This window comes from Cupressus sempervirens, chromosome 4 (assembly GCF_028749045.1).
Source record: "Cupressus sempervirens isolate cs-2001-9-10 chromosome 4, ASM2874904v1, whole genome shotgun sequence".
NCBI classification, from domain to species: domain Eukaryota; kingdom Viridiplantae; phylum Streptophyta; class Pinopsida; order Cupressales; family Cupressaceae; genus Cupressus; species Cupressus sempervirens.
In genome coordinates, this window is record NC_143121.1 from 685,658,543 (window position 1) to 685,674,341 (window position 15,799).

The 15,799-nt window shown below is 37.2% G+C and overlaps 1 protein-coding gene across 1 annotated transcript in view; it reads right to left on the bottom strand.

Moving 5' to 3' along the window:
- The window catches only part of LOC149563117 (protein N-terminal asparagine amidohydrolase-like), a 171,737-nt gene that overhangs the window by 89,885 nt on the left and 66,053 nt on the right, over positions 1-15,799 (bottom strand). Inside the window, exon 4 of the mRNA XM_089828069.1 lies at positions 718-767. Coding sequence (XP_089684195.1) covers positions 718-767 — 50 coding nt within the window. The remainder of the gene's footprint in view (positions 1-717; positions 768-15,799) is intronic.

A 15,799-nucleotide genomic window follows, 5' to 3' on the forward strand; every position in this document is an offset into this window, starting at 1 on the left:
AAAATTGTGTTTTTATTTTATAAGTGTTTTTTTTTAAATGACGTATCCAGCTGTATCTGTATTAGGGATCTTTAAAGAGGCCACCTCTATATCCATATCTGCCTCAATACAAAATTGGATAAAACATGATGCACAATTTGAATGATACATGTTTTTCATGAAAAGAAACTGTCTATTTTTTTGAAAGTTAAGACATAGCACAGTTATAAAGTAGTTACAGATGATGGTTTGCAGAGGTCAATATTACATGTGCTTGCTAAGAGAAGCATACATGATAAGAGTCAGTCATTTAATAAGGAAAAAACTGCAATGGACATCAACCAATATTAAAGTCTATTGTTTCTTCAACAAGCATATAAAATGAGAATGTCACTAGTTTTTTATTTTCCATAGGTCAAGGTTAGCATAGCACAAATCATAATCTCAAGAGAAAAGCTTTTCATGTATACGAATAGGCTATAGTATTCATTAAAATGCTTCATTTATGCAGTGTATACAATTGAAAATTGAAATACAAGTTGAAAATGAAGCATGACATCTAAAGCTATAATATTTATCAGGAATGGCGGCATATATTGTAATACACATTAACATGAAAATAAAAATCAGCAGAACAAAGCAGGGATACAAGGATACTTTTTCCATAGATGAGTCCTCTGATGTTTTCTTTCCTTCTACAAATATCATGTTTTGCTTTTGACGTTTCAACAGTATTACCTTTCTATGAGAGAGATTGAAATCTATAGAAAATTTATCACTTGCCAGGCCTGCTCAATTTCAATCCAAGCCCATCCAATTAGCAATCTAATATAAATTAAAATGAATCTTGTAAGGTACATATAAGATTTTTGCAAATAATAATTTTCTATATGCAATGGAAAGAAATATAACAAATAGACCAAACCACAAGAAATTGAGCTGCCAATAATAACTGACAACATGTGGAATACTGATCTGCAAGTAAATATTTAGTAAAACCTTAAAGTGCGTAGATCTATGATTCTATATACAATGTGTGAATAAAGATGACAATATAAACATAATTGTAAAATTTCTCTCATGGACAATTATTATATTGATGATAGAAAATAAAAAGTTCAAAACAAAAAACCTAATCACAACAAATCATATACACTCTAGCAGCCATGAACCTGCATGTAGAAATTGAAATTCACAATCCTGAGCTGTGATATGGTCATAGCCAATTCAGCTCAACTTGCCAAGGCTAACTGAGACCCAGAAGACTGAGGAGTCTCACCATTGATTGATCTAGATATAGTGTCACTTAAAAACATAAACAGCTAAAATCAGTATTATCGTTGGATGTTTGCAGGTCAGGAGAGCAGCACAAGACAGATGAGAGGATAATATTTTTTAATTTTACACATTATCGGCGATTCATAAGTGAATTTCCAACATGGGTAGGAGCTTGGAGCTAAAGTGTTGTCTTTGAACTACCTCAGATTTTTATTGCCACCTTAGTCTCCTCTCTGGCCTAGTCAGCTTGGAGACCTTTTACCTATTTCTTGAGTTTCCATTGGCTAATTGGAGATGGCAAGGGAACTCCAAAGATCTTTGAGAGCACATGATCAATTTTTATTGGTTTCTATCTTCAGCATTAAACATTGTAAACATGGCGATCAAAGTGACACTTTTTGAAGCATCACGGACTCCTAGGTTGTTCTCCAAACTTCTTGGAGAGCATGTCTATTTTTAGTGTCTTTGACTTGGCACCTATTATCATCCAACTACTTCAATATCATGGTGCAATCAAAATTAGATTCAATACCATGGCACTTCTTTCACAACTCAGGTAGAGAGTTCAAAGTATACATTTAATTTTTTTGTAATTAATGTTAAATAATTTATTAAGTATTGTATTTTATTAAGTTGCTTTATGTCACCTCAAAAGTGGACACACAAGGAAAAGTGAAGGAACTTGCACATGAAAGTCAGATATTTCAAAAAGTCCCTTTGGGTGGGAACATGAATTATTTTATATTATTTAAAATTGATTTATCCTAGGAGGCTGAGGGGTCCCCAAACTTCAGTCATATGCTAAAGATTTTCATACTGAAATGTTGTCGAGTTGAACCTATGGGTTCTTCCAAAAATCTTTTAAGGGAAAAAAAACCTGATTTGATTTCCTAATTTCAGATTTGATAGATAATCCCTACAGGTAGGCACGATTTCATTCAAGAAATTACCACTGTGTTGGAGTAATTAGGATATCACTGATGCAGGAGTATCCAGTGGTGTAAGGGCAATCCTGTATCACCCAAAAATATGCTTAGTGTTAGTTTTTGTTTAGTGTGTTTTCATTTCTGGATACCCATTTGAGTCAAATAAAGATTCCAACTCTTATAGCTCCATTATTGGTTTTCTGGGTTAGAGTTTTTGAGCACCTTGGGATACATGCCAATGTAGAAAATAGGTTATTTTGTAATTGAGCCATAATTATGATGAGTTGGAGGGTGTAAGTTGGAAGGAAGATTATACTTGTAATTTAAAGCACTCCAAAAAAAGAATCAAGTGAAAAGGCTTTACAGTTTGAAAGTTATTGCAGTTTTAATTTGCCTAGAGACCTCCTAAGAGCACTTCAAAGTCAGATTTGAGGCACTAAACAGCCTCGTATGGGCCTGAAAAATGGCAGACAAGCAAAGCTCGTCCATAGGGCTATAGAGCACTTGAAAAGCTTTCCGAAAATGTAAACAGTTCATCAATCGGAGTCCTAGATCAAAAGTTGTGCCTCCCGGAAGTTGGACTACCATTTCTAGATTCTTCTAATTTTATACTGACTTCTGGCGTGTTTTCTAGAACCTTCTGTTTTGGCAATGGATGCCAAATGGCATATTCTAAAATGTATTCCTAACCCTAAACCTACTTTGGTTTACTTAAGGACATTTTTGGCATTGTAAAGGCAGTTTTTGGTGGAGTTTGGGAGAAGGTACTGTGAGAAGGGTTTTCCCCAGGATCATACAACATTATAAGCCATAGGGCACATCTTTGGGTCAATTTTCATTGTACTAAATGTAATAGCAGATCACTTATGATAATAATATTCCCCTTTTCCTGTTGCATTCATTTTTTGTCTTGGGTTGAGTCCTCATCAATCACCTTAGTAATTAATTAACCAATCATTAATTTCTTAGGTTTCTTATTTCTTTGTTAGACATAGCTAAACTTAAAAGTGTTTTTCTATTATTAAATTGAGTTAATTATAGGTCACATGATCTCAAGTCATATGTTTAAGACACTTGTTATGCTCCAATTTAATCCTCCCCTTATTTTCATCTAGGTTTTCATCTTATGCTTTTTAAGTATTCATCATAATGCTCCAATTTAATCCTCCCCTTATTTTCATCTAGGGTTTCATCTTATGCTTTTTAAGCATTCATCATAATATACGTAGGTTTGAAGTATCAATTCAATACATATATCTATCATGTGTTTTTGGATCAATCTCTCTAAAGTTGCATAGGATCAACCCTGGCTTCTTCAAATGTAACAGACACTTTAGTTGTAGGTGAGTTTTGCAAGCTGTATGGTTAGCTATCAATTCCAATATGACATTAGTGCACTAGATTTATGACTCCCTAACCATTTTCTAAGAGATCCAACCTTGAAGAGAAAAATAACCTTATCCTAGAGCAGAACAGGTACTGCCGCTGGATTCAGAGCAGCAAAAAACCCCAAGATCAATTGCTGTTTGACTAAAATTTGAGTATTTGATTTTTGGAATTTTCTAATGCGCACAAGATTTGAGACAATTATTCAGCCATCAATGGAAAATCAGTGTACTTTAGGACAAATCAAACCTTGTTGTGTCCAAAGCCCAAAAACCCTAGAGAAACTTACTCAAATGCCAAATTCAAGTCTAGAAAAAATAGGGCAATCTTTTTCTAGGTTCAACTTCACAAGCATTATCTTTGGTACTACTGTACAGATCTGTACAGCCTTGCCAATCTGTCATTGTTGTACGTCTACATGGTGGAGAAAAATCAAGTTCAAAAGAATTAGCTTTTTTATTTTAATTTTGCAGAAAAATAAATTACTTTGCACAAAGATTAAAAGTGAACATAAAAAAGGAAAACACTTTATTAAGTGTTGTAGGTTGTATGCCTACAAATGCATTTCATATGCTGGTACAAGAAACCAGCAAATATAGGAGAAATTCGCTGACAAGAATAAATATTCCAACAATAGGGAAATATTTTAGGTGGCCAATGGCATATTTTGTTGACATCGCACCAAAATTGCAATGACATTAGTTGTACTCTATCCTCTTTGCCCCTCTCCTGGCCCTAATTTTCCTTAAGAGAGCTGTTTTTTTCTTTGAGCCATAACCTGGGCTTACGATGTCAAGATTGGACATATGAGATAACATAGGAAAGTTGGTTCTGAATATTTTCCAGTGGTTCAAGTCATATCTTCAGATTTTTTCTATGGGTTCTTATTATTCTTAATCAGAATTAGATCTTCATTTTCTGCTTTTAAGCTCATATCTTTTCACTAGCATCTCCAATGTTCATGATTCTTGTGACGATGGAAAGGTCATATAGAGGCCTCCAGATCCATTCATGCACCTTTTCCAAAATAAGCTTTAAGTACATTTTTTGTATTTTTTTGTGTTTTTACGAACTGGTCAATTCCTTGGACATTTCGGCACCTAGAAAGGATTTGTTTGTGATGTCCCATATTCGAGGATTGAATTTAATAAATAACATGATAGCAATAAAATAATAACATCAAAATAATGGTACTATAATAATAAATAAATAATAACATAATAAGACATAATAATAAAATTAAATATAAATATAAATAAATGATTAACTAATCACCTATTAGTCAAGCATAAAGGGTGTGATGCCATGGGGTGCAGTTTGATTAAATCGATAATAAGTTGCAACCATATTCACATCCCATCACAGCGTAGAATAAATGATTAACTAATCACCTATTAGTCAAACATAAAGGGTGTGATGCCATGGGGTGCAGTTTGATTAAATCGATAATAAGTTGCAACCATATTCACATCCCATCACAGCATATTAAAGGGAGATTGAAACATCTATTTGTGGGCAGTAAATAAGTGAATGGAAGGGAATCAAAACTTCTCACTGATGGGAGATTGGGAGTAAATAGAAATCGATCATCAGGGAACAGGGAATTAGAGAAGCATAATATGAAAGGTATAATAACATTTAGCATCTATTTTGAAACAGACTTTATAGTATACCTCTAGTTATGGCGTAATACTTCTGAATTGAATCTGTTGAAGGTGATGATATCTCTATATTGATAAAATTCAATATATTAGAATATATATATCCAAAGCCAAAGGTGCGTACACTGAATGTTAACATCATATGCAATGTTCATGTTGGTAGACATTAATGGTTGCAAAAAGAATAAGCCTTACGCTGGAATTGGGATCGATTGTATCTGAAGATTGAAGCCGCGTCTTAGAAGAGTCAACAGATGCATAATATGATCACCAAACTAAATTGTTATCTGAAGAATATATTACATGGAGAAACCAGACTATTCTATATATTTTCAGATTTAACTGGAAGTAATCCACTACCAGTTAAAAAACCAAGATCACATGAACTGAACATGTTTATTATTTCATTCCAGAACTAGATTACTCATTTAAGAAAATAGCATCCAAGTAAAGTGATGTGGGAGCATCTTGGGTTCATTGGCAATCTTGCATCAACCAAAATAATCTGCCTTGTTTTCTGATTCGAATATGTTGATCGTGTGAACAGTCTTGTTGTTCTCATTTTGTTTCATCTGCGAGCATGGGTTCTTAGAGTGGACCTATCGTGGATCATTCACCTTTGATTGCAGTTCGTCATATTTCGTCACCAGCATGTTCTCATTCATTCTTGCTCATGACGTGTTCTTCGTTGGCACTTCGTGTAACCTATGGGAACTTACTTATGCAAATTTTTTACATGTATGTGATCTTTTGTGACTTTTCATGTGGATTCTTGGATCTTGCATAGACCTACCTCTAAACTCACATCTTTTCATATGCTTTATTGTGTGGTTGCTGATTTTTCCATTATGGGATGGGACCTATTTGTAATATACATTTTGAAAATTTTGGAAATTGTAATCTTTCAGCCAACTTGAGTGTCATGATTACTATATTACATAATGAATTAGATATCTAGAGGCAGTAATGTTAGAAGAAAAGATCTAGGTTGCAATCGAGTAGGCCTTATGCTTAGCACACTGTAATCAAATTGCATAAGATCTACATTGAATCAATTGAATTATGTTATTTCCACTCTATTTTGTGTTGTGCTTTTGGTGCATTTACACTAGCAGGTTGGTTTGGTCAGCCTCATTGAGGTTCTCGATTCCCTATCCTATGTTAGGTGGTATCAGGGCGAGTTTTCATTCCTTGTGGAAGTTGGCATTGTGTAGAGCCCTAATTTATGTAAAGGAAATTATTATTATTATTATTTCGAATAATGGAATGAATATATATATATATATATATTGCATAAATAAGTATTTATAGGGTCAATAAAGAGAACTTATATAAATGAAAAATCTATAATTGATTTATAATTGTCTATAGAGTCGATACATATTTCTTTCCAATGGACTATTTATAGATTTAAAATCCATAATTGATTTGATTTAGGGATTATTACAGTCCACTCCCCGTAGTATCATCTTGGCTGAGTTTGGGGCTCTCATCCTTTCAAGTTTGGAACCATCTTTGATTTGATTCGGTTTCTCCATCGACTTCAAAGTTTAACAGACTCTACTAAGGGTCATCATAGATACTCTTACCCGGCCTATTACTCTTTCGAGGTAGTGGCAGGTTCTAATCTTATTGGCAGAGCTCTCTACTAGTTCTCCCAGGCCTATGCTCTTCTTGGTACAATTGGGATTGTGATGGATCACCTTACCCCCTTTTGGTTCTCTCTCGATTCCCCTACTCACCTCCTTCCCTCTCAATAGGAGTTGAATGAGAATGTCAGACTCAACATTTGCAGGCAATATATTATCACAACATGGAAAAACCCTCTACTAGGGTTCCATGTGAGGATGGCCTTCTACAATGAGCACTACATGGAGTTCCAGGATGGGGTCATTGTGCACTCTTGGTACCTCAATCACCACTAGACCCATGCCCTCCACAACTCTTTGGGATCTTTTAGAGTGGGCTCACATCGGTTACAAACAAAGACTAACCACCAGATTGAGAAAGAGGACAAGATCTATCACCTATGTTCCATTGGGGAGGCAGAAATTACAACATATTTTTTTTCGGATCTATCTACCATGAGATCAGGGGGAGGTTCTATTGCTTGCTTAAAGAGTGTGGGTCCCTTTTCTTCACTTTTTAGATACACTAACCAGCAATTTCTTGCACTCTATCTCTAGGAGGCCATGCGGCTTAGGATCTCACACTTTTCATCTTCAGTTCCCCCCAAGGTATAAAGCAGTCGCTTAGCCTTTCCGAGTCACACTGGATTTGTGAGGCCTCATTGAGGGCAGACTCAGCGCCATCACCCTACCTCCAGTGGCTCCTTGAGATGGTCTAGGATACACTCTTGCCCCAAACTGGACTACTCATCTGTGAGGAGTATTTAATCTTTTCTTGTTTTATTCTTTTTCTTTCTTGCTTGTTCTTTCCACGGACATTGTTTGGTGTCACTTTTTAATTAAATTAATTAAAATAAAGTCCTTTAAAATTTTAATTTATTTGAATGACTATAAAATAATTAATTTTAATTAATATTATTTATTTATTTTGCCAAAATTTGGGAACATTACAGTCCTCCGTTCTTGTAGATTGCTTGCCTTCAAGCAATCTACATGAGCATGATGAAACCGAATTTGTTAAGGTTGTAGCTTCTGTCGGATTGAATTGACCTAGAGATAATCCCTCTATGGTCATTGGTTAATCATAAATTAGACAAGCCCTAATATATATCTACTTCTATATATATTACATATAATATATATATAGATATGTTAATATTGTTTAATTAATGATCAATTAATAAATTATCAACGACAGTGGGTTGATTAGGTGGATAGAGAGACAGAGGTAGTGGCGATGGCAGTGGAGGAGGCTAGAGCACAAGGAGACCCAGTGCAGGATTCTGAGGCCGAGAGTGATGGATCTGACTCTAATGATGAGGATTATGAAGATGAGGATGAGGAAGATGATCATATCACTAAGGTTTAACCTCAGACACAAGGAGAGAGGATGGCTCTAGAGACTTCCATGACCTATCTTAGGCATACTCATAGGAAGACAGGCTACTATGAGCCTTTCTTTTGATATATGTCTTGAACTTTTGATTCCATTCATTGCATATTCCATGGATATTGTAGACATTTGACAGTTACACTATATTTTAGATTTCTATTATGCTATTCAATTTAACTTTATGTAATTTCTTTCAAAAATTTGCATTTATACTTATGTGATCTATGAAAAGTTGTATATGAGTGCAAGTAGCTTCTATTTATCTCAATTATTGTGTATTTGATGTTAATTGGCTAAATGATGCATGAAAAACACTTAAAATCCTTAAAAATCTTTCAATTTCATGGCTTTCCAAATTTACCAAACCCGGCCACCGAGATCGAGTCCAAGCCCAATTTGGGCCTAATCGAGTTCGAGTAGAGTCCGAGGTTGGTAACACTAGTGCAAATAAAACCCCTAGGGTGAGAGTAGCATCTATAGGTGCATATGATAGGCCTACACGTCCCACATTTTTTAGGAACAAGTCTGAGATAGGGAGTGTAGAGGAAGAAGAGGATGGGTGTTTTGTTGATGATATTTTGGTCATGCATGACAAGAGGGATACATTGCCTTAGAGAGTTAAGGAGCGCCTGCCTTTTGACATTTTTATGACTTCGAGGAAAGAGTATAGAAAACCCAAGAAGGAGAAAAGTTAAGGAAATCAGAATGCTGATCTGAAACATGTCACTAGCAAGTTCACTTTCCTTATGTTTGATGGTAGTGAGAAGTCATAGCTCAAGCCTGGATGCTAAAGTTGATACATTCCTGATTCATAGGCCTATGGAAAAAGTGGATGCCATAAAATTTGCAGCTTTCCATCTAGATGAGATGGTTACCCTAAAACACAATCTCATTGCCTCTTATTAGAAGTTCTCTCGCAAGTTGATGGAGCATTTTGACACAAAGGATCCAGAATCATATTTTAGGGATCTTTCTCAGCTTAGATAGGTGGGCAGTTTGGATTCTTTTATTTATGAGTTTCAAAGGCTTGTTGTGATGGTTTCTAATGTGACAAAGAAATGTTTGGCCATATTATTTATTGAGGGACTTCAAACAACACTAAGAAATTGGCTTAAGGCATTTGATCTGTCTTTCCTGCATGTGTCCATCAAAAGGCCAAGAGTGTAATAGCCCCAATGGATTATAACTTCAATTGATATTTGACATTTTTTCAAACACTTTGCATGCAAGCACTAATACCACTTCAAGAACCCCAGTAGGTTCTAACTCTGACAAACACCAAATTGCTATACTTTCCAAATGTTTGACATTTTTGTCAAACATTTTGTATGCAAGTTCTAATACTCTTTGGTCTTTGCAAATTTTACTTGAACTCTCACTTTTTGTAATATAAGTTTTAATGCTTTCTTGACCATATATGGAATTACAACAACAATGGTTGAGATTTGAAAGGGAAACAAACTATTCATGAGGTAATCAAAATTTATCATCGCTAAGCAATCCTTTCAATTCATTCACCAAAGAAATGTTACAAATATGTATGGAATGCAAATTATATATTTGAAACTAACTACATGGAAAACATGGAATGAATCACATGCATGTGAAACCCTCTAGATTTCAAACACAGCCTTAAGGAAATGATATCATATTGATTCTACAACACCAAAATAGAGCTACTAGGAAGATTACATTGGTTACATATAATGGCTCGGGAGATACGAGTGCAAGAGCTTGGGTTCACAAGCTAGATATATATCTTTCATTACAACCCATGCCTGAGCGTGAGGCTATTCAGTTTGCTATGTTGCATCTAGAGGGGATTGCCTATGATTGGTGGCACCACGGATATGTTACCCAGGATCACACCTTAGTACATTCCTATGCTGAGTTCACTAAGCAACTCATTACACGGTTTGACCGTAAGGATATAGAACTATACTATAGAGCGTTGGCTCATCTGAGACAAACTGGTCATGCAGAAGCTTATATTAATGAGTTCCTGCGTATTGCGGTTATGGTACCTGATATGCCCAAGAAGTGTAGTGTGATGCTATTCATTGAGGGATTGCAAGACAAGCTTAAGGGATTAGTTTGTGCTTTCCATCTGACCACTCTTAAGGATGCTATTGATGTGACAATGAGATTGGACACCGCTCCTACTTATCCATAGGATAAAAAGCCATTCAGAGATTCACGGCCTCCACAAAAGGCCAACACCTCACAGTTTAGGGATGGTCAGTCAGCTAGACCTCCTAGGATGGACCCAGAGACATGAAATGATTTGAGGAGGAAGAAACTATGCTTCTCATGCAAAGAACCTTGGGAGTCCGAGCACCGTTGCATGGGTAAAGGAAAGGTTCATTTGATTGAGGTAACTTCTGAGTTAGGACATGAGGATGTGCCCGACACTGATACTGAGGATAGTACAGAGGATGTTGAGCAAGTACAGACACAGTTGGAGTTAGATACCCCTGAGCCCATGGCATCAATCAAAGTAGCTATGGCTACTCTCTCCAGATATCCAAAGTTTCATGCCTTCCAATTGAGAGGTACACTAAAGGACAAGTGGGTCACAAGCTTGGTAGACACAAGTGCTAGGCATAACTTTATTGATCAGAAGTTGGTTGAGGGGAGTGGGTTACAGTGTGAGGAGTTTGGTGGTTTCGGAGTGAAGGTGGCAGATAGTGCAGTTTTGGGTTGCACCAAATGGATTCCAAAGCTTAGTATCCAGATTGGTGATTATACTCTGATCGATGATTTTTATGTGCTTCCTATAGAAGATTATGATGTGGTTTTGGGCATGCAGTGGTTACAGGGTATTGGGCATTACATTATTGTTCACCACCGTATGCAGTTAGAGTTCCTTTCTGGGGGGACGAAGGTTATTTTGAGGGCAGCTTCAGATGGTGGACCTAGAGAGGTGACTTCTCGCAGGATGGAGACTATCCTTAGACATAATGATGTGCTTTGGGCTACGCATTGTTTGGTCAAGTCCAAAACACCCACACCTCAGGATGATCGTGTGTTTCATGTTGACATGCAATCAGTGATGGATAGTCATGGGAGAGTTTTTGGTGACATCCCTCCCAGAGTGCCTCCAAATAGAGGTTTTGAACATGGTGTAGAGTTAGAGAATGGAACAAAACCAGTAATGACTACACCATTTCGTCATCCTAGGGCCTATAAGGATGAAATTGAGAAGACTATTCATGAATTGTTGGATATGGGTTTCATCGGCCAAGTTCTAGCCCCTTTGCTTCCTCTGTAGTGCTTGTTAAGAAGGATGGGACTCTGCGGATGTGTATAGATTATAGAGCGTTGAACAAAAGGACAATCAAGAACAGATATCCTATTCCACGCATTGATGAGTTGTTGGATGAGCTTCATGGAGCTATTTACTTCTCTAAGATTGATCTTCGCTTAGGCTACCATCAGATACGTGTACAAGCAGAGGATGTAACAAGACTACCTTTTGTTGTTACTATGGACACTACGAGTTTCTGGTAATGCCCTTTGGCCTTACCAGCGCACCAGCTACTTTCCAATCATGTATGAACCATATCTTCAGTTCTAGTATTTTTTGACGACATATTGATTTACAGTCATACTTGGGAGGATCATATCAAACATGTTGAGGAGGTACTTAGCATTATGGAGAGTCAGTCTCTATTTGCTAAGCTATCCAAATGTGAATTTGGATAGAGGGAAGTGTTATATTTGGGTCATGTGATCAGTGTTGATGGGGTGAAGGTGCATGAGGAAAAGATTCAAGCGATTTAGAATTGGCCCAGACCTCAAAACATTACTGAGTTACGTGGATTCCTTGGTTTGTGTGCTTATTATAGAAGATTTTTGAAAGGTTTCTCTCAGTTGGCAACACCTTTGACAAATCTCATAAAGAAAGGGGCATTCAGATGGACAGAACTAGCACAGGGGGTCTTTGATAGACTCAAGGAGGTTATGAGTACTTGTCCCATTTTGGCACTACCTGATTTCTCACAGCCATTTGTCCTAGAGTGTGATGCTTCAAGCTTGGGTATAGGAGCAATGTTGATGCAAAATAGACGCCCTATTGCCTGTGAGAGCAGGAATTTGCAAAACAATGAATGGTTGTACTCTACCTATGATAAGGAAATGTTGGCTATTATGCATGCATTAGCTAAGTTTAGCCAGTATCTTGTTGGTAGCAAATTTGTGGTAAGAACTAACCGTAACAGTCTGAAATATTTCCAAAATCAAACAGAGCTCAATGATCGTCAGCAAAAACGGGTTAGCAAAATTCAGGCTTATGACTTCGATATCGAATTCATAAAGGGAAAGAATAATATTGTGGCTGATGCACTCTCTTGAAAACCCTCATTGGCTGCCCTATGTTCATTGAGCGAGATTTTAGCAGGTTGGAAGGCTCAACTTTTAGTTGAGTACTCCAAGAATCATCATGCTTGTGAGATCATGGAGGGTTTGATAGTGGATGACAAATATAGTGTGGTCGATGATATTATCTACTACAAGGGCAAGGTTTATATTGTTCTGGGTTCTCAGTTGAAGGAACAAATTTTGCATGCTCTCCATGATACTCCTACAACAAGACATCTAAGATATGGTAAGACTTACAAGGAGGTTCGTCAGAGATTCTCTTGGAAGGGTCTCAAAGACGATGTTTTACACCATGTCCATGAGTGTATGACTTGTCAGCAAAACAAGTTGGAGCATAACTACCCGGCGGGTTTATTGCAGCCCTTACCTATACCAAAACAAAAGTGAACAGGGATCTCTATGGATTCCATTACAAGTCTTCCTCGAGTTCAGGCGAAAGATTGTATTTATGTTGTTGTGGATAGGCTAACTAAGTATGCCCACTTTTTTCCCATTGCATTAGATTTTATGGCATTACAAGTGGCTGAGTTATTTTTCAAAGAGGTGTTTAGATTCCATGGTCTTCCCAAGACCATTGTGAGTGACAAAGACAGCAAGTTCATGAGTTCCTTTTGGCAAGAGCTTTTCAAGCTAACAGGCACTGTGTTGACACCTAGTACTAGTTACCATCCTCAAACTGATGGACAGACCGAAATAGTCAACTAGTGGGTTGAGGGATATTTGTGTAACTATGTGTCAAGGCAGCAAAAAGCATGAGTACGTTGCTTGTATTTGGGCAAGTAGTGTTATAATACCACGCACCATATGTCCATTGGCATGATGCCTTTCAGAGCTCTCTATGGATACAAGGTATTATCTTTCATTGATTTGGCATTTAGTGGCAGTAGAGTACCCATGGCTCAAGATTGGTTACAGGAGAACCAGGATATCATGAGATCTCTTAGGGAGAATTTATAGCAAGCTCAGAATCAGCAAAAGATATACGCTGACAGGCACAGGATTGAGAGAACATTTGAGGTGGATGATATGGTCTTTCTACACTTACAACCATATCAACAAAGCACCCTAAAAAGGGGGGGAGCTAAAAAGCTCCAACCACGTTTTTATGGTCCATACTAGGTCATCAGGCGAGTGGGGGAGGTTCCATATGAGGTTGAGTTACCACCTGGCAATAGAATTCATAATGTATTCCATGTATCTTGCATGAAAAAGGCACTTGGGCAGCATATTATAGTTTCATCTAAGTTACCTCCCATGGATGAGGAAGGTAAATTGATTTTGGTTCCTGATGAGATTCTGGAAGTAAGGGAACGGCAGTTGAGAAGCAGGGTAATTCGAGAGTATTTAGTACGATGGAGAGATCTTCCCATAGAGGATGCCAATTGGGAGGGTGAGAGCATTTTACAGCATCCAGCATTACAGTTGCTTGCGGGCAAGCATCTCTGAGAGGGGAGGGCTATCATGTCCCCTCTTTAACTCCGTCTAGTGGAGACTTGTGAGTCATCTTATTATGGGGTCTTGTAGGGTAACAGGGTTGGATAGAGACCCAATATGGTTATACAGTGTTGGGGATTTGGTGTTCTGGCAATTGTTGTTCAGTTTGGAGACGTTCCTTGTTTTTAGGAGGCAATTCCTAAAAATTAGGGGGTTATTCCTACTTTTCAGGAGAGATGATCAGGCCCATAGTTGGTTCTCCATGAGATGATTCCTTGAGTTCAGTTTCAGAGGAATAGGGTTTGTTTCCTAAGTTTTAGGAGCATCCCTAGATTTTAGGGATGAGATTGCCAGTGGATCCTTGATTTCCGACTTCAGTCACAGATAGGTGCTAGGATGATTTCATGGTTTGTGGTGTCTTTGGGGCATTTTGTAGCTACTTGGGTTATATTTTTAATATTTCCTAAGTTAGAGTTTAATATTTAAATAAGGCTAAGTTATAGCCATTTTGGAGCAATAAAGGGTTTTTGGCCTCATCTAGATTTCTTATCCTTTGGTGTAATAGCTCGTTGGAAAGGTCTTGAACTTTTCTAAATATTTCTCTTTTGACTCAAAGCATTTCAGTGAAGGGATTTCTTTCTATAGGGGAAAAGGTCATTCTTTGGATACTTGACCACTTTAAAGATGAGAAATATATTATTTTATAACCCAACGCCACATGGAGACACTTTTAGGGTTCAAGCTAAGTTTGATGGGTTATATGGAAGTAAAGACAAAGTTCGAAGGCATTATTGACATATTACATCTTGGATTTTTGTTTTGGGCTCTGATTGAGCTTTCAGCATTTGGGATGCCAACCCCACTTGCTTTGCCTATTTGGGACGTAGCCCCCAAAACAGTGGTTTGGATTCTTGTAGTCAGAAGCATCTTGGAGATTGTGCATTGTTTCTTCTAGGGAACACAGTACTGAGTCAGATTTTTAACTGGTGTTTGGGCATTTTACCCACATGTGGGTACTTTGCAGCTATACAGCCACACCTGGCAGCCATATTCTTTCTCACGTGTAGCATTTGAGAGCTGGATTCTGGTTGTAGCTTCCTTCCGAGCTCAGATTTCACCTTCACGCTTTCAGGTTGGCTTTATTCTTGGTTGTGATCATCTAGATATTATTGTAAATCTTCATCTCGTTACATATTAGGTGTATATTCAAAAAATCTGCTTGAAACGACTTTGCTTTAAATGTATTTGGAATACATTTTCAGAACTGGTTCATGTTATTGTACTTCTGTTATTACTTATTGAAAAATCATCAAAAATATAAAACAATCAAACCCTTCTGCAACTTCTGTCTAGTCCTGCAAGTAAATTTTAATAAATAGGGAAAACAAATTTAAAAATATAAAATTACAGAAGATCAGCAAAAGAGATCCATCAGGGATCTTTCAAATGGACCCAACCTAGATGTGTAGGCTCCCACAGCAAATTGAAGAATGTCCAACCAAATACACCTAGATCCTAGATCCTGAATAGATGCCTACTAAGAACAACCTCGAACTTCTATTGCACTAATCTGATCACACATTACCTTGCTACAAATGGCAAAGCAACGCAATCAGACCCATCCAACTTGCAATGCTAACCCTGCCACCACCTGGATCCCAATATAAACAAAACTCAAATCCATCCATCATAACAAGGTGAGAATATTTGGAAGCATCTACTATACCCAACCTC